The following is a 20800-nucleotide window of genomic DNA, read 5'->3' on the forward strand; positions in this document are numbered from 1 at the left end:
AGTGAGATATACATGGCGGAGGCTTAATCAAGCTAGTCGCCTTGACTACTTTCTTATATCATTCTCTCTGGCACCAAAAGTTAAAAAGTGTTTGATAGGGGACAGAATGCGGTCAGACATCACATAATTGGCATATATATTACTCTTACAGAATTTCCACGTGGGCGAGGATATTGTAAATTTAATCAAAGCCTACTAGATGATAAATTGTTTAGAACTAGGACAGAAGAATTTATAACTGACTTTTTTTAGACATAACATAGGTACAGCAGATCCCCATATTGTATGGGACACTTTTAAGTGTGCCTTTAGAGGCCATGCAATTCAGTACTCATCTATAAAACAAAAGCAATTTCGATCAAAAGAGTCCATATTAACAAAGGAAATTGAAGGACTAACAGTACAGTTGGATAACAATAAAAACAGTACCATAGAGGCACAGAATAAGTTAGAGGAAAAAAAAAAAAAATGGAGGAACTTATTCAAGAAAGATCCAGTGTAATATATTACAAAAATAAAGCGAACTGGATGGAATATGGGGAAAAATGCACCAAATTCTTTTTCAATCTTCAATATAGAAATGCTACCAAAAAAAACGTATTAAAACTTGTTACAAATGATGGAGTCACGCATGATTCACCAAATGATATTTTGAAAGAGGAAGTAAAGTACTTTAAGAATATATTTTCGTTTCAGGCTCCTCCATCTCCACTAACTGAAACCAATTGTATGGATTTTTTCCCTAATAATAATGTCAAATTAACATCTGTACAGAAAGACTCATGTGAAGGCCTAATTACAGAGGAGGAACTACTTGATGCAATTGGGGCCTTTAAGGATGGGAAAACTCCAGGACTGGATGGCATACCAGTGGAAGTATACAAACATTTTTTTGATATACTCAAAGGACCATTATTAGCTTGTTTTAACCACTCCTATATAAATTATAGATTATCAGACACGCAACAAGGTGTGATATCATTATTACTGAAACAGGACCCAAGTGGTATATATAAAGATCCAGTCCATTTAAAAAATTGGAGACCTCTTACACTTCAGTGTTGTGATGCAAAAATCCTAGCAAAATGCTTGGCGCATAGAATAAAAAAAGTTTTGTCAGATATTATTCATCCTAATCAGACAGGTTTTTTACATGGACGATACATTGGAGATAATATAAGGCAAGTACTGGAAACAATAGAACACTATGAAATATCGGGGACACCAGGCCTGGTTTTCATAGCTGATTTTGAAAAGGCTTTTGATAAAGTACGACTGGAGTTTATATATAAATGCCTAGAATATTTCAATTTTAGGGAATCTCTTATAAAATGGGTAAAAATGATGTATAGTAACCCTTGGTGTAAAATAGTAAATAACGGCTACATCTCAGAAAGTTTTAAACTATCTAGAGGAGTAAAACAAGGTTGTCCACTATCGGCATATCTATTTATTATTGCCATCGAAATGTTAGCTGTTAAAATTAGATCAAACATTAATATTAAGGGATTAGAAATCCAGGGCCTAAAAACTAAGGTGTCATTGTACGCTGATGATTCATGTTTTCTTTTAAAACCACAACTAGAATCTCTCCACGGCCTCTTAGAGGATCTAGATATATTTGCTATCCTCTCTGGATTAAAACCAAATTATGATAAATGTACCATATTACGTATTGGATCACTAAAAAATACACATTTTACATTGCCATGTAGTTTACCAATTAAATGGTCTGACGGTGATGTGGACATACTCGGTATACAAATCCCAAAAGAAAGAAATGATCTCACTCCAATAAATTTTTATAGAAAGTTAGCAAAAATAGATAAGATCTTGCTACCATGGAAAGGAAAATACCTGTCTATTTGTGGGAAAATCACCCTGATTAACTCTTTAATCATATCACAGTTTACCTATTTGCTTATGGTTTTGCCTACACCTAGTGACCTGCTTTTTAAATTATATGAACAAAAAATATTCCATTTTATTTGGAACGGCAAGCCAGATAAAATTAAAAGGGCCTATTTATATAACGAATATGAATTCGGAGGGCAGAAATTATTAAATATTAAAGCATTAGACCTCTCACTAAAGGCATCAGTCATACAAAAGTTATACTTAAATCCAAACTGGTTCTCTAGTAGATTGGTACGAATGTCTCATCCTATGTTCAAGAAGGGCCTTTTTCCCTTTATTCAGATTACACCTGCTCACTTTCGGTTGCTTGAAAAGGAAATAATCTCCAAAATATCTTTATTTTTTAAACAAGCCTTAGAAAGTTGGTTGCAATTTCAGTTTAATCCACCTGAAAGGACGGAACAAATAGTACAACAAATCTTGTGGTTAAATTCAAATATAGTAATTGATAAAAAAAACTGTATTTATCAAAGAAATGTTTAAAAAAGGTATAATTGTTGTGAATGATATCATAAATAGGACTGGTGGAGTAATGTCACACATGCAGCTAACACAGACATATGGAAATGTCTGCTCTACCCAAAATTACAACCAATTAATTGCAGCATTACCACAAAAATGGAAGAGGCAGGTGGAAGGGGATAAAAGTAAGGAACTTGTATGTCGGCCTTATATTAAAGAACATAAATGGTTAAAGAAAAGTGTGATAAATAAAAACATATACCAATTTCATTTAAGGACCAAAAAACTTACAGCTGTGCCATATAAATTGCAAAATAGTTGGGAAGAGATTTTCGATGTACCCATTCCATGGCACATGGTTTATGAATTGATACGCAAAACAACGCCGGATTCAAAACTTCGAATTTTTCAATTTAAATTATTGTACAAAATTCTTGCAACTAATAGAATGTTATATATATGGGGGATACAATCTTCTCAGCTCTGTAGATTCTGCTGTGAGGAGGCAGAGTCATTAGACCATTTATTTTGGTATTGTCCGCATGTAGCTCGTTTTTGGTCACAGGTCCAGGAATGGTTGAAGAATTGCAACATTTGCGTAGAACTAACGCTACAGATAGCAATACTGGGGGATTTGAAAAGCCATAGTCAATCAATCAATAATATAATAATTATTTTAGCAAAAATTTTTATTTTTAATTTACAATCCGTGGAAGCTATGAGAATAGGAAGATTCAAATCTTTTGTGAAGCATCACAGCACAGTTGAAAAATATATGGCTAATAAAAATCCGAAATGGATGATGTTGGAAGATAGATGGGAAAGGTTGAGTGGAGCTGAAGGGTGGGACTAATAACAAGATAAACAATGTAGGGCATACGGGATCTGTGAAATGTGTATAGGTGCGGAGCTATTGTGAAATAGCACAGTTACAAGTGGAAATCAAACTGGATGGACAACAGAAATAGAGGAAGGACTAAGAACAAACGAGAGAACTATTATAAAGTAGACTGTGTCTGTAAAATGTGTATAAGATGTATAAATTGAAGGTAAAAACAGAAATGTTTATCAGTTTACTCCAATTGGGGGATCGGTGGTAGGGTTTGCAGGGAATAATAATAAAGGTATACTCTTTAAAAAAAGTATGTATGTCTATGTAGGTATGTGTATGTATATATGTGTATATGTATGCATACGTGAATGGATATATATATATTTACCCCAAAAAATATGGGGGATTGGAAATGATGCAGACAATTACATTGGAAGCAACATTCTTTCCGCAATATTAAGATGATCCACCCCCCCAAAAAATAAAATAAATAAATAAATAACATAATGATTGAGTGTCTATATAGTTGTACCATGACATTTGCATCTCCACTTTTTTTTTTTTTTTTTACCTTTATTTAACTAGGCAAGTCAGTTAAGAACAAGTTCAGGGGCAGAACGACAGATTTGTACCTTGTCAGCTCGGGGATTTGAACTTGCAACCTTCCGGTTACTAGTCCAACGCTCTAACCACTAGGCTACGCTGCCGCCCCAACCACTAAGCAAACCTCCAATTGGTCCCCACTATTCCACCCGGCAAAAGCCCCCATCTCGAGTTGGGTTGTCATCCCAATGCCCGGCAGACCACCCCCGACCCCCCCGCATCGCACAGCCCCGGACCGACTGGGATCCATCCTTCGAAAAGTGCACACAGCACCATCCACCGAACCGAAGCAGATCCATTGCCAAATGCATTTCCATCGCCCTCACCTCGATTTTTATTACATATTGCTGTGAATCATCCTCTATAGTCCCTAACATCTTTTACTTCTTCCTTCGCAACAGTTGTGGGATACACACATACACCCACACACATTCAGCCCTTACCCCCACACAACCATAAGCTCACCCTCTCAGCAATTGCACCATCCCAGAGCCCAACTCAAGATGGGTCATGATTTACAAATGTACTTGCAGTTGCAGCTGTATGAGAAGGCCTGCAAGACCGCGCAAAAAATGAGCATAAATGTAGAGATTTATTTACCATTGTCACATCCTAGATGATGGAGGTCAAATGTACACCTTCCTGAAACACCCACAATACGGTCATCCATTTTGACCATGTTCCCAAGCATCTCCATGCAGTCCGATTGGTTTCGTGCCACCAGGGCCACAATAATATACCCCCTCTCTGAATGTCCGAGTGTGACCCCCTCCCCATGGGTTACTGCAGCTAGTGTTGCCAGCACTGCCACTGCCTGGGTGGGGGCACCCCACCGGAATCCCCACCGGCTAGGTACAAGGTCATCAAGGTTCTCATTAGCAGCTTTGAGAATTTCCTTGTTTATTATGCTCTCTAGCTAGCTAATGTTAGCTGGTTATGATTTTGAACATGCACCATTTTCAGCAACGAGTCATCTGACTTGCTCTTTACTGGTGTGCTGATCTGACAAGCCACAAGCATATCCGTAAATGTAGTTGATAGACGGATTAGATGATTGTTGTAATAGGGAAAGAAGGAAGTGTTTTAAAATGTCTAAATAAAAGGTTGCCAATAGGTTTAGCTACCTAAGAATATTCCTGCATGTTTATGGACCAAGAAAGCTGTAGAGCAGTGTGAGTTCTAACTTCTCTAACTATGGACAAATGAGTCATTCAAACAGAACATGCATCGTAGTTTCACATTTTTTCCTACTCTCGCTCTCCTTGTTAGATATTATGCACATTTATGGCTTGGTAACAAACGTCATCGCCATTGAGCTAGTTCTCCTCGTAGCAGCAGCAAGTGAAATTATCGATGAGGGAGACGTGAAAGGGAGCGGAGTTAAAGCCTCGCTCTATCCAATCGTAGCAGTAGGATCAAGTTACAACCCACCCATTTCTTGACAGATAGTGCCTATAAGATGTCCTTCCATACAGGCGTGACATGCTGGATTGATGCTTTTTTGCAAATGTTGTTCATCAGTAGGCTAATAGAAGTCCCAAATTGAAGGCAAACAGATTGTCATCTGTAGCACCATAGACTCCACTGATCAGCCAAAACAAGATCAATAACTCAATAAATGCACACATTCCTATTGAATATGCATTCACCTGTATTGTGAGTAGGCCTATGCCATCTTAATTTACCCAGTTTATTAAGACATTTACCATTCAAATAAAATTACCATTATGTTATGTAGTTTGTTTTTTACTAATCTAAGTCACATTTGTTTGATTTTAAAACGGATGCATTAATGCATACATGGCTGTCTGGGAGATTTGGTCAATTTAATGATATTAAATATTGTCCATCGGCCTCTTTGATCCCCAAAAATCATCACCAGCCTTAAAAAAAATCCATTGGTTGTTCTGTAATCAGGACATCCAACTGTCCCGATATCCGGTTTAAATGCCCATTTTAAAATGCCCTTCTAGCCAATCAGAAACAAGTATTCAACAACGCTGTGGTATAAGGTAAAATAATTTAGCCTGTATCACCTCCCAATATGAACTCTAATGGTTTCTAAATCTGATTGGTGCATGGCTGTTTCCATGAGTCAAGGGCTGTAATGTGGGGACATGGGTTTAATCACACTGCTATACAAAGCAGGCAATAAGCTTAACATACCACAATACTGTCGGCACAGTTATCTTACCCCAGACAACTGTTACATCTGAGGTAATTGTCAGGCGGTGCCATTCTTCACACCTGTGCAAAGTTGTCCCTGTAAAGAAAGAGGAAAATGTGGGTAAGACAGAACATTATGTAAAATGTAGTTGTCAAGCCAGGTGGATGCCGTGGATTGAGACGCAGCCCATGCAAAAAAAAACACCTATCTTAAATTGACGGATTTTGAGAGGGATTTTTAAAATCATGTTAATTAGATTGATGCATGGCTGCATCAATAGATTTAAGGATGAATATTCTTTGGTTGCATCTCCGTCGCGTCATGCCATTGTTAAGAACGCTCTCAAGCCACCCTTTACCAGCGGTGCCCTAAAGTGGTGATAAACCCAGTTATTCTGGACAGAGGCTAACTACTGTTTAGTCTAAATTACACTATGCTAACGTTAGCTAGCTAAAATCCGGTAGCAAGCCCTCAATCTTAGCTAGCTAACGTTATACTGCATCTAAAGTCAATCTAGCGACATCAAAATGGTGACAAAAGGTTGTCCTACTAGTTATGCCTCCCTCTTAATGTCATTGTATTTCCAAGCCACTGTAAGGCACTTTTGATGAAGACTTCATCAGCGCTCATTGACAATGTGTAGAATGCTCAGTCGAGGATGTACAAAACGAACGTTCAAAACAATATTGTAACGAAACATGCAAACCATGAATACACAGGAATGCTATCCGATCTTAGTGCAGTTGTAAGCATGCGGTTCGGATCTGCTGGCTAGTAGTTAGCTAACTAACTAAATACTAACATTTAAGTCAGATAAATGCTGTCACTCAAATGTTGGATAACCTAACGTAGCAGGCATAAAAAGACGTATGAGCGGAGTCTCCACAACCGTTTTAAAGGGGAAACGGAAGTTAGGTTGAAAATACTGTATCCCTGAAACAGCTGCATTCTGGCGACCCCACGAAGCGTGAACCAAAGACAGTACCGTGTGAAGATGTGCTAAAACTGCTTCTCCTATAGAAATCCCTGATCATGTTTGTAGGCGATGTCATAGCGATATTGGCTAGATAAGCAAATGTGCAGAATCACGTCGTTGGGTCTAATAGTCGCCTCACTACTTCAACTCCAAGGCACTCCTTATATAAAGCAGTTTGAGGAAAATTAAAATGTGTCAGTTTGTCACTTTCACGAGGTTGGTGTAATAACATGTTCAACTACTTCAGACATTGTCTCGAATTTAGGTTGTGCCTTTAGATTAAGAAAATTAACAGCTAAGGAAGATTGTTTTACTTCTCTCATTGACATCTCAAACCCCATACACCAGCCAGGAAGGCCAAAAAGATCATCAAGGACAATAACCACCCGAGCCACTGCCTGTTCACCCCGCTATCATTCAGAAGGAAAGGTCAGAACAGGTGCATCCAACCTGGGACCGAGAGACTGAACCTGGGACCGAGACTGAAAAACAACCTCTATCTCAAGGCCATCAGACTGTTAAATAGTCATCACTAGAACATTAGAGGCTGCTGACCTATAGACAGACTTGAAATCACTGGCCACTTTAATAATGGAACAGTAGTCACTTTAATGTTAAGATATTTTGCATTACTCATCTCATATGTATACAGTATACTGTATCTTAGTCTATGCCGCTCTGACATTGCTCATCCAAATATTTATAATTCCATTCCTTTAGATGTGTGTATTGTTGTGAAATTGTTAGATATAACTTGATAAATGTTACTGCACTGTTGGAGCTAGAAACACAAGAATTTCGCTTCACCTGCAATAGCATCTGCTAAACACGTGTATGTGACCAATAAAATTTGATTTGGTCTGCTTCGCAAGCGTTCCCGGAAGTCTCGCGATGTTGCATCTCTGGGTTTAGAAACTGGTTTGAATTTTGGGTGATGCTAGCTAGGCGTTAACTACTGTTAGCTGGCTTGCTAGTTAGCTACCTACAAGTATAATGCGGCTATGGCACACCCCTTGTGGAAACAATGTGGTTAGATAAACACATCTATTGTCTAGAATAAAATGTATAGGTTTGGGGTATTAAGACTCTAGCTAGCAAGCTAGCTTGAGAACTTGGTCCCACGTGCATGATGTGGATTTCAGTACAGTGCAATTTGGGCAAACCAACCTTGTTGGGTCGCTTCTTCATCTCCTGGACTTTCGTCTTGAATTCAGGCTCCTCTTTCAGGTTCAAAGCCAACAAAGATTTAGCCGGCTTAGTAGCCGCCGGTGCCTTAGTTTCTCTCATGGCACTTATTTGACTATTTTTACATATATAAAACGATTCGCGAGACCGAAAACACGTTTTCTTCTTCCAGACGTCCTTAACACACGTGACTACACTCAACATATAAATGAGAGACAGCGTCATATATTGTTTTGGAGGTATCAAGACAGCAAGCCTTATCTTGACCACAAAAACAATATTATTCACAAGAACTAATGATGACAGTTTGGAAAATAGTGAGTACCGAAAAAGATTTGCAATATCACTTTGAATAAAATGTATATCATATGAAAAGTGTAATGTTTATGGAAATCCATGGCATCATTCAACTGTTGCAAAGGGAGGGTATGTGTGTGTGTCAGAGGGAGGAGGGGTCGTTGGAGTGGGTCTCTACTAAATTAATGTGGTCACACAATAAATTCAGAACAGTGAAGGCAGTGGCTTTAAAAACTGATATGGCAACAAAAATCATCTACTTTACTGTGAATGGAAGACCAGAGCAGGCAGAGTTTCCAGTGGATTGCCCTGCCCAGGATGTCAAAGGTAGGCAATTAAAATAGTATCACCTTATTATTTTGGTGTCTTTGAAATGTCATCAAATTTTATGTTGTTGTCTGAAACATGATTTTGTTTTTGAACTCATTACTCTGATATGAGAAACCTCTCAAAACCTCTGAATTATTTAGGATTTGTATACTTGTTTGACATTTCACAGCACTGTTAGGAGCTAGTAACACAAGCATTTCTCTGCACCCACAATAACATCTGCTATATTGTGTACACATCCAATAAACGTTGATTTTGAATTGATTTGATTTTGATTTGAAATAAATAAACAAAGTACATAAAGGGAAAGGTTAAAAGCATAGAGCACTTTCATTGCTTCTCTACCAGATCAAACAATGGATCAGAACTCAAGTAAAGCACTGAGACTTAAAATAGTTATGTAAGTGCAATCCATCAGAAGATGCAAAGACATGCAATCCTTGTCTTCATAAAAAGAAGCAGACAGTCTCTGTATTGATAGAGAGAAATAGTGCATGCTTGATGCTTCAGCAGGGTAGAGACAGACAGGTGCAGCTGACAACAACACTGCACTTGCATTTGCGTCAAAGCTAACATATGGTGTACATATGGCATCTTTAGAATTGAGTCGAGATGTGACGTATTGATGTGAGGGTTATTGATGTCTCAGCATTGTTGTGGGTTGCTACTCTAATGAGATAGAGGGAAGGGTTTATTGAAAGTCCATTAAAATAAATAAATACATAACATGTCAATAATAATATTTTCCAAACAGTACCAAGGACAGGCATAAAGGAATGTAATTTAATTCAGTGATCAAATAGCTTGAGATGCATCTCATAGATGCTAATGTAATGAGAATTCATTTTCTTTCAAAGATTCTGCCTACTGCCTGTAGATTTGACTGCCTATAAACCTCTTTGGAGCGCACAAAAATAGCATTGATATAAAATGCAATCATAAAGTGCAATTGATCGTGGGTTTGAAATTAGCTCTCAAAGAATATCTCTCGAATCCTTTACCTTCTCATTTCACCTCTTATTTTCTTCTCCCTTTTATTCCTTTGGTAGATGTTTTGCACGTCTATTTAGGCACAGACACAGTGTGATTGATAGCTTTAGATTACCCCTTTACAGAGCTGCCTCGGGCAATAATATTCCCTCTCTTCTAATCTTTGTGTGTATGAATGGCATTGACAAAAGCTTGGCCAAGATGCTGAGCACATAAAAACCTTGTATTTTGTTCACCTGCTGTACAGAGAGAGATCTAGGGGGTATGTGTGTTTGTGTGTGTTTGATTGCAAAACTCGAAACTAGTGTTGATTGAAGTGTTGAGTATTGGCAAAAATAGCTCTTGGTTGCCTGAGCTATTTTCACAGGAGATCAACTTAAAATGTTGTCTGTGTTTGCATGTGTGTGTTTGTTACTTTCAAGATCTGTTCCGCTCTGCAGCTGAGGCAGGACCCCATGACATTCTGAAGCTGTACAACCCTAACGGCAACATCATCAACATCTCCCCGTGCCTGGAGCCCAACAGTCCTAACTCCTGTTATAAGCTAGAGGTGGTGGCTGCTGACTGCAACAGTGAGCCATTAGGTATTCTCTGCCATGGCGCCAGAGACATTGCCTGACAGTGGGCATACTTGCATTGTTATTGTGTTGTAACTCTTGTTTTTTTCATTAGGGCCTGTGTATATTGATGTTAATATTTTAATTGTGTACCTCATGTTGCAGGTGTGGAGCTTGCTGTGGCACTAGGATTTGACCTCTCCTCCATGGAGAAAAGGTAAGGCTGACATGGTGTATACAGGAGTGACCATTCAAGGTTGGGGCCCATTCTGAAACTGTCAGACCATGTAAGGGACCAAGCTGTGTGAGTCAGGAGGGCCATATGTTTTGTACCCCAGACTCCAGGGCTGTGTGAGTCAGGAAGACCATATTTTTTGTACCCCAGACCAATTTTCCCTCTAATTGTTTTAGTCACTGAGCAAATCTCAGGTCTGCTAAGCGCAAACTTGAACGTTGTGAAAATTCTGTGCAACTTCCGGCGTGCGTTTACTGTGAACACTGAGGCTGTACCCACTTTAAATTAGTTTTAACAGTGGTCAAGTAGGCTACTGTGGCTATTTGATCAAAATGTAGGCCTACCAGAGTGGCATACCATGAAAAACAATGGAGAAAATGCCTCCCATAACATTTGAACATGGAAATAGTTGTTCTATCATTCAGCCTATAGTAGCAGCCAATGTGTGGTGTTCAATGTAGGCCTACATTCTATGAGACTTTTGAACAAAAACATGCAGGGATTGACATTAACCAGTTTATCCACTTGTCCTTCAGACAAGGAGGTGACAGCAAATGATGTTGTGTTGTTTGATGCAAGAAACCACTTTACAAAATAAAGTGCATCATTGTTCCCATAACATTATTACAGAGAATCAGACAAATTATGGGGTACTCTGCCTATTGGCTACTTAGCTTATTAAAGCCTGTCTTAAAATACAATACTGCCCCTTTTGAGACAAAAAAAAGTCTCTTTACTTGACTCGCTTTTCAAAGATGTCTAGAAATGCACACGTTTTGTGCTCTTGTAGGAAGTAATCACTCCCCCATTACTGACTACAAATGATCTATAACTGGGCTAATAACTCACTAACTAGCAAAGGATATGAACAAATGTCCACATGTCGCTATATCAAGCTCTCGCTTTGATCTCTAAACAAGCGCATCTACTCACGACCACTCATGCTGTAGAAACAGTCCAGTTCAAAGTGAATGGCACAGATCCATATACTGTATGGCAATGGTCCATTTGCATATAGGCCTACTGCAACTCTGATTGGTTATGGCGCACCGGTCTATGTAGAGTACGGGACTCGAATGCGTTCTGCCTACAACAAAATCTCTTGCATAGTTAGTTTTGTTTTGGTATATTGCCTTGAAAGTGGCTAATATTGCATTGATTAAATCACAATTCCCACAGTAAAGGAAAACATTGATAGTGTTAACTAACGGGGAAATCTATAGAAAGTTGAGTGAAGTTGAATCTCGTGCTTCTCTACGTGGGCTGATATTTCTTCTGTGGCAGTCCCGGGAGCTGTGTGCCCGTGCACACCTGCAGCTTAGAGGGAACATTGTCATAGACTTCAGGGCTGTGTGAGTCAGGAGGGCCATATGTTTTGTACCCCAGACTGCAGGGCTTGGAGAAGAAGATCCTGATCGAGGCTGGTGAGACTCCTGCAGTCGTGTACGAGATGAAGAGACAGGTGGAGTCATTCCGGGAGAAACTTGAGGTACGTTGTGTTATTGATGCTGTACAGATAAAATTTGATAAATGATGTATAAAGGCTCATTCATATACCAGTATCATGTAAGTTCACTGTGTCTGCCTAGCCTAGTGTATCTGTGTCTCCACAGAGTGTTGAACATCTCAGCTGGCTGGGCCTATTCAAAGAGCTATCTGAGGGAACACAGAAGCCCTCTCCTTTCTACCACAAGAGAACGCTGCGCAAGACCAGAGAGGAATGTGAACATGTACGGGAAAAGTTCCTGCAGATGAGGCAGGTTTACTTACACTCAATGATGATAGAGACCATGTGACATCAGATTAATAGGCTGTGCCACTCTTATCAAGACTCCATTGCTTGAATAGTGGTGTTGCAATTGAGATCACAATTTGGATATCATATTATAAAAATTTGAGATGAAAATAACAGAATAGAAATGTTATGTTCTCCATAGTTCCCTGGAGGTTTCAGAGGAAGTGAGACAGTACCTCAAGACCCCAACTTTTGACAACTGGTGAGTTCCCCATCTATTTTCATTTTTTCCACTTTCCTTAGAAAATGTACTAATGGACTTTCTTACACAGTAGGAGTTACAGAGAGACTACAGACAGGGTCCTGTGAGTGCTGGTTGTGCGTGGGAGGTGAGAGGGTCGAGCAATGTCTCTGTTGTGTGATAAACAAACAGCATCTGCACCTGCTGCTTCAAAAGAGAGACAGGGAGAGACAGGGAGCCGGGCCTGAAGAGGATGGGGTTATTCAATCCTTTCATCTGTCGTACAGGCTCATATCAATATGAATGGCTGTATGCTAAAGGAGGTCTTTATAACAAGCTTCGTTAACACAGGCACTTTTGAAGGATGCATTATGCGTACGACATGCACGTCACAGCTTTCAGTCCAGTTTGGTTACAGTATATATTACTTCAGGGCCTTTTAGAACTAACATAACAAGGTGGAGACCACACTTCAAAAGAGGGAATACATGTTGGCCACTTAGGGAAAAAACTAAAGCTACCATTAGGGTTACGAAATTCAGGGAACTGTCAATAAATTCCTTACTTTTCCAGAAATCCTGGTTGGAGGGTTCCGGATTTCCTGCTTAATTCCTCTTGGTTCTGGGATCCTCCAAACAGCATTTTGGGAAAACCAGGGAATTTATTTTTAACTTCCTGGAATTTTTAAACCCTAGCTAGCATACAATAACCCATATCTTTGTGCCATTTACACTAGGACCACTTTCAAAACTGTTCTCTGAATATATATATGATTAAATATTCCAGGTAAGTGTTTGTTAGACCCGTACAGAGATTAGTCAAAAGGGCAGCTCATCCAGAGCTACTGCATCCAGAAATCTATTAATCCATCACTTTACCTTATTTATCAACCCTTGACTAGGACACTAAAGGGCACATTTAAAGTGGTTATTGCTACATATGAAACATACAGTAGGTTACAGTTAGTACCTTGTTTAAAAATATATATATTTAACCTTCAATGGAAAAGCCCATTGAGACCCAGAGTCTCTTTTTCAAGGGGGACCTGGCCAAGAAGGCAGCAACAATCAATACATTACATCATTAAAACATACAACAACATGATCCTACCTAAAAAAAAAAAGCATTTACACTCCTCTGTAACAGTCTCCCATCAATATTTTAAATTCATTCAGTGGCACTAACATATCTAGATGAAGCATGGATTTTAGATTATTCCATGCGTTTGGTGCACAAGAAGAAAAGGCAGTCTTGCCTAATACTGTGAATGTCCTAAGGACTAAGTAGCAACCACCTAGCAGACCGGGTATGGTAACTGCTGGTAGTGTAGGAGACCAGACTACAGAGGTAAAGAGAGAGTTTACCCAAAAGGGCTTTGTACAGTAGATGAACACATACAAATGTATCTTTCTGCACATATAAAGGGAGGTCCAACCTACCATTTGGTACAATGTGCAATGGTGGGTGGGTGACTTGGCATTTGTAATAAAGCGCGAGGATGCATGATAAACAGAGTCCAGTTTCTCTGTAAGACGGAGGAGGTTGCATGCATATACAACAAGTCACCATAATCAATTACAGAGAGAAAAGTGGCCTGAACAAGCTTCTTTCTAGCCATAGGTGGGAAGCAAGTCTTATTACAAAAATAAAAACCCAATTTACATTTAAGCTTTGTCACAAGATTATCCACATGAACTTTAAATGACAACTTGTCATCCAACCAAATACCTAGGTATTTGTAGGATGACACTTTCAATGGATAAGCCACCAGATGTGACAAAACTAACGTTCTCTGGCAGAGTTCTAGCTCTGGTAAAGGTCATGAATTTATTTTTTTGTACATTCAAGACCAGTTTGAGACCATAAAGGGAGTGATTGAAAAGTGACTGACAAGCAGTCTGGAGCTCTTCAACAGCCTGAACCAGAGAAGGAGCACATGAATATATAACTGTATCATCTGCATATAGATGTAACTTTGCTGGTTGCATCCCATTTCCCCAAATCATTAATAAAAATTGAGAACAACACAGGAGCTAAAATGGAACCCTGGGGCACACCTATATTAATCTCAAGAAAGCTAGACTTGTGATTGTCAGTATATACACAAGCGGTTTTATGACCTCCTAAAAATGAATGATTTGACCTTTGACACTTGACTTGTCCTGCTATGCGTGTGCAGGCAGTGGGAGGATGCAGAGATCATGGTTCTACTGCAGGTCATGTACACAGACCTGGACTTCATTGCCACCTTTAACATTGAGCCTGAGGTGCTGCACCAGTTCCTGTATGAGGTGTACAAACGCTACAACAACATCCCCTTCCACAACTTCAAACACTGCTTCTGTGTCACCCAGATGGTGAGTGAGTGAGTGAGTGAGTGAGTGAGTGAGTGAGTGAGTGAGTGAGTGAGTGAGTGAGTGAGTGAGTGAGTGAGTGAAAGAGAGAGAGAGAAAAAGAGGGTGGTCAGGGGAAATCATGTAGTCCCATTCCTCTGTGCAATCATATAAAATGATCCAATTATCCAATCACCATAAACCCTGATTGGTTAGGACATCCAGGCCCCTCAACCGATTTAAGAAATGGACTCAATATAATCATTCAGAAGTTTGCCAGTTAAGACATTGCGTTATTGAAGACCCACAAGGGATAACAACCTGCCATGATGTAGAATGAACAACCTGGCATATACAGTTTAAATAACATGCAATAACACACCAGTGCGACAGCACACCACCATTAAAAGTTCTTTAGAAACAAACAAAAACAAATGTCAATGTTTCTATTAATATAATTCCTGTGGATGAATGTTATAGCAATTATCCATCATTGAGTTGTATTCTCTCTGAACTGCTGCTCTTGCGTTTCTTTATTCTCTGTTAGATGTATGGGCTGATCTGGCTGACGGACCTGAAAAGTAAGATTGACAGCATTGACCTGCTCACCATGCTGACCTCCGCAGTCTGTCACGACCTTGATCACACGGGATACAACAATGCTTACCAGGTGACCTATCTGACCACCACAGATGTGTGTGTGTGTGTGTGTGTGTGTGTGTGTGTGTGTGTGTGTTTGTGTGTGTGTGTGTGTGTGTGTGTGTGTGTTTGTGTGTGTGTGTGTGTGTTTGTGTGTGTGTGTGTGCGCATGAATTGATAGCTCACTATCAGCTCTATCTTTCAGATAAATGCTCGTACAGATCTGGCCCTGCGCTACAATGACATTTCCCCCCTTGAGAACCACCACTGTGCTGTGGCTTTTGAGATCCTGGAGAAGGTATGAGTATGGGTGACTGGAGAAGTTATGGGTGGTATTGGCATGGGTGACTGAAGTTGGGCTATGGTGTGTGTGGGTCAACTTTTTAGATGTCAACAGTAAAGTGTATGTCTTTCTTACAGAATGAAAACAACATTTTCAGAAATCTGACAACTGAACAGTATAAACGGATAAGAGAGGGCATAATCAAGTAAGAATTATTTCTTCGCATCCTCTTCACTAACACAAATATATGTTTACTTTGATCTAACCGTAATGTGTGGCGAGTGCATCAACTCAAGGCATTTCATGTATTCTTAGATGCATCCTGGCCACTGATATGACGAGACATAACGAGATCCTGAACAAGTTCAAGTCCATCCTGCCTGTCTTTGACTTCAGCAACAAGGACCACAGAGACGTGGTAAGAAAGGGTATGAATAAACAGTATGTTTCAGAAATAGTCCTATGTTTAGCCCAGTGTTTGTGAGGTGTCATGTAAATGTCACCCTGACTTTATGTCAGGTAAATGTCATCCTGGTACTCCCTGTTCCTTTTTAGTCAGATGTTGCCATGGTACCATAGGAGTCTACAGCCATGTTGCCAAGCAACATCAGATGGGAGAATCTTGGTATCTACTCGTGCTGATAGGGTACCAGCCTTGGGCTCTTCCTGACTGGATTAAAGTGATACGTACACTACCGTTCACTGATGACTCTTCTTTAATCAGCACAACAGTTTTCAGCTGTGCTAACATAATTGCAAAAGTGTTTTCTAATGATCAATTAGCCTTTTAAAATTATAAACTTGGATTAGCTAACACAACGTGCCATTGGAACACAGGAGTGATGGTTGCTGATAATGGGCCTCTGTACGCCTATGTAGATATTCCATTAAAAATCAGCCGTTTCCAGCTACAATAGTAATTTATAATTTATGACATTAACAATGTCTACACTATATTTCTGATCAATTTGATATTATTTGAATGGATTTGCTTTTTGCTTTTCTTTCAAAAACAAGGACATTTCTAAGTGACCCCAAACTTCTGAACAATAGTGTATATCTCCCCTGTCTCCCTCCAGCTGATGATGATCATGATCAAAGTGAGTGACATCTCCAACGAAGCACGGCCAATGGATGTGGCTGAGCCCTGGTTAGACTGCCTCCTGCAGGAGTTCTACAACCAGGTAACTAAGCACCACAACACAGATATTGGTTATATTCCAATATAACTGCTAGCATATAACTTGGAATGTGTGGCTAAAACAATGCTTCATTCTAAATTGTATGCTACGGTGTATCATAGAGATACAGAGAGCCTACTACAATGTAATATTAATTCAGTCCTGCTCTCAACTGGCCTCCCTCAGAGTGACATGGAGAAGCTGGAGGGTCTTCCTGTCACCCCGTTCATGGACAGAGACAAGGTGACCAAGCCGTCCTCTCAGACAGGCTTCATTGGCTTCGTCCTCTTACCCCTCTTCATTGAGCTGGCTAACCTTTTCCCCTGCCTGGAGGTAAGAGCTCCCGGTCTACAACCACTACAATAATGTAGCTTCACTGTGATGCAACTTCATCTCCAACTGCTCTGCATGAAGTGGAATCAAAAGGTACTGGGGCTGGGACATATTTTAGAGTGAAAAGGGGTGCCGTTACTCAAGCAGTAGAAAATGCAAGGTGCAGCCGTGCCGGTATTCTGTACTGGTTGGCACTGGCCCAACTAAAGCACTGCCTAGCTGCCATATTTGTGTAAACATATCCTGATCCCTTTTCCTCTCTGTGCCCCTGTAGCAGCACATCATAGACCCGGTGCGTAAGGCCCTGGACTACTACACAGAGATGGAGAAAGCCCTAGAGAGAGAGAAACTGATCCGAGCACAGAGCGACAAGGCAGCTGCAGCCAAGAACACTACACCCCAGAACCCTCAGAAAACAGCAGATATTCTGTCAGAGGCTGGGAATGCCTTGAAACCACCCACTCTGTGATGGCCTGCTGATAGGCTAGTCTACAGAATAACCAGGAGTAACCAACCAAACAATGAAAAGGACATTTCTGTAACATTACTGACTGTGTCACAAATAGGGCTTTGTGTTGTGTGAATTGAAGCACTTATATGGTTCCTTTGGTCTTTGTAGAGACAAGTTATTCACTATGTCGTGGTACAGGAGTTGTCTGCTGTGTTTTGCTACATAAATGTTTTTCACTGCATATATTCAGTTTTTCAAAATATTTGCATATGAATAATGGTTAATTACACAATATGACATACAAGACATACGAATAATTAGTGTGCAGTTATGTTTTTGTATTAGTGATATGCTTAAACGAAAGACCAGAAGAGCTATTGTCTAACTGAAATGGGGATAAAGCTTAGTGGATTTGTCTTCACTAAAATCTGGACTATGGTTGCCATCTAGTGGATATGGATGTTTTTCATATTGATAATGTATAAAAAGGTCAGAAATAACAGATATTATATGAAATATGTTTTTGTATGTATTGTACTTTTAGATTTTTAAGTGTTCTACTTGGAGACAAATAAATAAACACAACCAAACAATGAAAAGGACATTTCTGTAACATTACTGACTGTGTCACAAATAGGGCTTTGTGTTGTGTGAATTGAAGCACTTATATGGTTCCTTTGGTCTTTGTAGAGACAAGTTATTCACTATGTCGTGGTACAGGAGTTGTCTGCTGTGTTTTGCTACATAAATGTTTTTCACTGCATATATTCAGTTTTTCAAAATATTTGCATATGAATAATGGTTAATTACACAATATGACATACAAGACATACGAATAATTAGTGTGCAGTTATGTTTTTGTATTAGTGATATGCTTAAACGAAAGACCAGAAGAGCTATTGTCTAACTGAAATGGGGATAAAGCTTAGTGGATTTGTCTTCACTAAAATCTGGACTATGGTTGCCATCTAGTGGATATGGATGTTTTTCATATTGATAATGTATAAAAAGGTCAGAAATAACAGATATTATATGAAATATGTTTTTGTATGTATTGTACTTTTAGATTTTTAAGTGTTCTACTTGGAGACAAATAAATAAACACAACAAACAAACATTTCCTCTCGTTATTCATATTTCATATTATTCCGCAATGTACATTGTACAATGGATACACTTTCATTATCTTGATCATTTGTAACTGGTTTCCACTAGATGGCACTCGGCCACAAAGTCAAAATTGCCTACTTAAAAATGTGGCTTTTGTCTAAATGCAAGGTTAGGGTTAGACATAAGGGTTAGCAGTGTGGTTAATGTTAGGGTTAAGGTTAGGTTTAAAATCACATTTTAAGAAGATAAATTGTAGAAATAGTCGAGGTGTATGACTTTGTGGCTGTGGTAATTAGTGACGACCTTAGAATTGCAGTAAAAAATGTTGAGCAAAATGCCGCGTTCAAATGCTAATCGGAACTAGGAAACGCGGAAATGTTCAACTTTCCTGGTAACGACTAGCTCGGAACGCGGCAATATTACGAACGGGTGAACAATCAATGATGTAGGGAAATTATGACATCACCTAAATGCACACATTTACGAAGGACCCATGCATTGGGCCATGGCAGAGACCAAGCAAGGAGTTTTTGTATGGAGGTCAATGAGTGTCGAATTTGCTCAACACAAAAATAAATGGCAACAACTTTTCACCTCATAAATGTTTTATATGGAATAATGGGTCGATATTACATAGAAACAAGATTTTACCGTAACTGGTTCTCGAAAATCCTTGTCCTTGTGTGAGGATCTGTGTTTATTGCGCTATAACCCAATACCATATCACATGTGATATAATATTAGCAACTGTTGGCCTGGGTGCCTGTGTGTGTGTGCTGAAAGTAACATTTTGCCCCAGATGAGTGTGCTGAGAAGCTGTGGTTAACCGTGAGCGGGAACAGTATGCTTTCTATGCAGGTGCAAATAGTCCAACAGTGTTACAAAACTGTCTGACCTCAGTCTCTAGGGTGTGGGAGCTAATCTACACAGCAACAGCGCCGGACACCAAGGAGCGCCAAGAGGCTGGGACCAGCCTGAGCGCCTGCGATAGGCTGAGCAAGTTTAAACCACGCTCAGCCTCTACTGTAATAGGCCAACAGACGGGTTTGAACTACTTCTATTACAGTATAATAACTGTGATAAATGTTTGTACACATTTTAGCAGTTCTCTGCTTTACCCTGCGTGGTGATACAGTGAACCCGTATATACGAAAATTGCATTTACCATTTATCGCTTGAGTTTAATAAAAATACTTAAAGTATATTCGGTGACTCTGAATCACATTTTATCCTGATACCAGATTTGAATTGACGCAACCCTTAACACTTGTCAGCCAATTAGTTAGTATTAGTGGGAATCTATTTACGCAGAGAGAATTTATGGAAAGATACAACTTTGAGGTTTCAAGCAATAAATATGACACTGTTATAAAAGCTTTACCTAGTGGGATAAAATCTTTACTTCAGAATAATGCATATTTTGGAACATCTCCTATTGTAAGCGATATCCAGGTGAATGGCATAGGTTTACTAGATAAGAAATTCAACAATCGTTAATTAAGGGATATTTTCTACAGGAAGTCTATTCCCTCTGCAATATGTTTTTGGGCTTCATCGTTTGATGTAAACTTGCGCTGTGCTAGGCTCACTCCACACAAATGTATGGCCAATAAAGTTTAGGACATCTCCTTTACGATTATCCATAGATTATATCCTTGTAATAGCTTGATTTCAAAATATATACCTGATGTTACCAGTGAATGCAGTTTTTGTGAACTAGAAAATGAATCTATTGAACACTTATTATGTAATTGTTTACATAGTGAGGTGTTCTGGACTCATGTTAAACTACACCTTGGCAAGAAAATGCATACAACCACTGAAATATCTAAATTTGACATATTATTTTACTGCTCTGATTCCACAATTGAACGTCAGTACGTCATAAATCTCTTTATTTTATTGGAAACATTTTTCATACACAAATCTAAATTTATGAAGAA

At 39.2% G+C, this 20800-nt stretch overlaps 1 protein-coding gene and 1 non-coding gene across 3 annotated transcripts; one reads left to right on the forward strand and one right to left on the reverse strand.

The window, feature by feature from the left end:
* Positions 1-5919: 5919 nt before the first annotated feature.
* LOC129821636 (small nucleolar RNA ACA64) lies at positions 5920-6047 on the reverse strand. Its single transcript, XR_008754392.1, has one exon. It is a non-coding gene; the product is annotated as a small nucleolar RNA ACA64 (small nucleolar RNA).
* Positions 6048-7959: 1912 nt separating this feature from the next.
* si:dkey-219c10.4 (high affinity cGMP-specific 3',5'-cyclic phosphodiesterase 9A) lies at positions 7960-18864 on the forward strand. Of its 2 annotated transcripts, none has more exons than XM_055878394.1 (14): positions 7960-8766; positions 10182-10331; positions 10482-10533; positions 11938-12040; positions 12165-12307; positions 12489-12548; positions 14707-14884; positions 15408-15530; positions 15705-15797; positions 15920-15987; positions 16098-16200; positions 16862-16966; positions 17150-17296; positions 17571-18864. In XM_055878394.1, the coding sequence occupies exons 1-14, from the start codon at positions 8511-8513 to the stop codon at positions 17763-17765; spliced, it is 1776 nt and encodes a 591-aa protein (XP_055734369.1). In that variant the 5' UTR covers positions 7960-8510; the 3' UTR covers positions 17766-18864. The 2 variants fall into 2 exon arrangements, with proteins under 2 accessions (XP_055734369.1, XP_055734368.1); XM_055878393.1 differs by having other exon boundaries at positions 7961-8766; positions 10182-10343.
* The last annotated feature ends 1936 nt before the right edge of the window (positions 18865-20800 follow it).

Source organism: Salvelinus fontinalis, chromosome 23, assembly GCF_029448725.1.
Source record: "Salvelinus fontinalis isolate EN_2023a chromosome 23, ASM2944872v1, whole genome shotgun sequence".
Taxonomy (NCBI): domain Eukaryota; kingdom Metazoa; phylum Chordata; class Actinopteri; order Salmoniformes; family Salmonidae; genus Salvelinus; species Salvelinus fontinalis.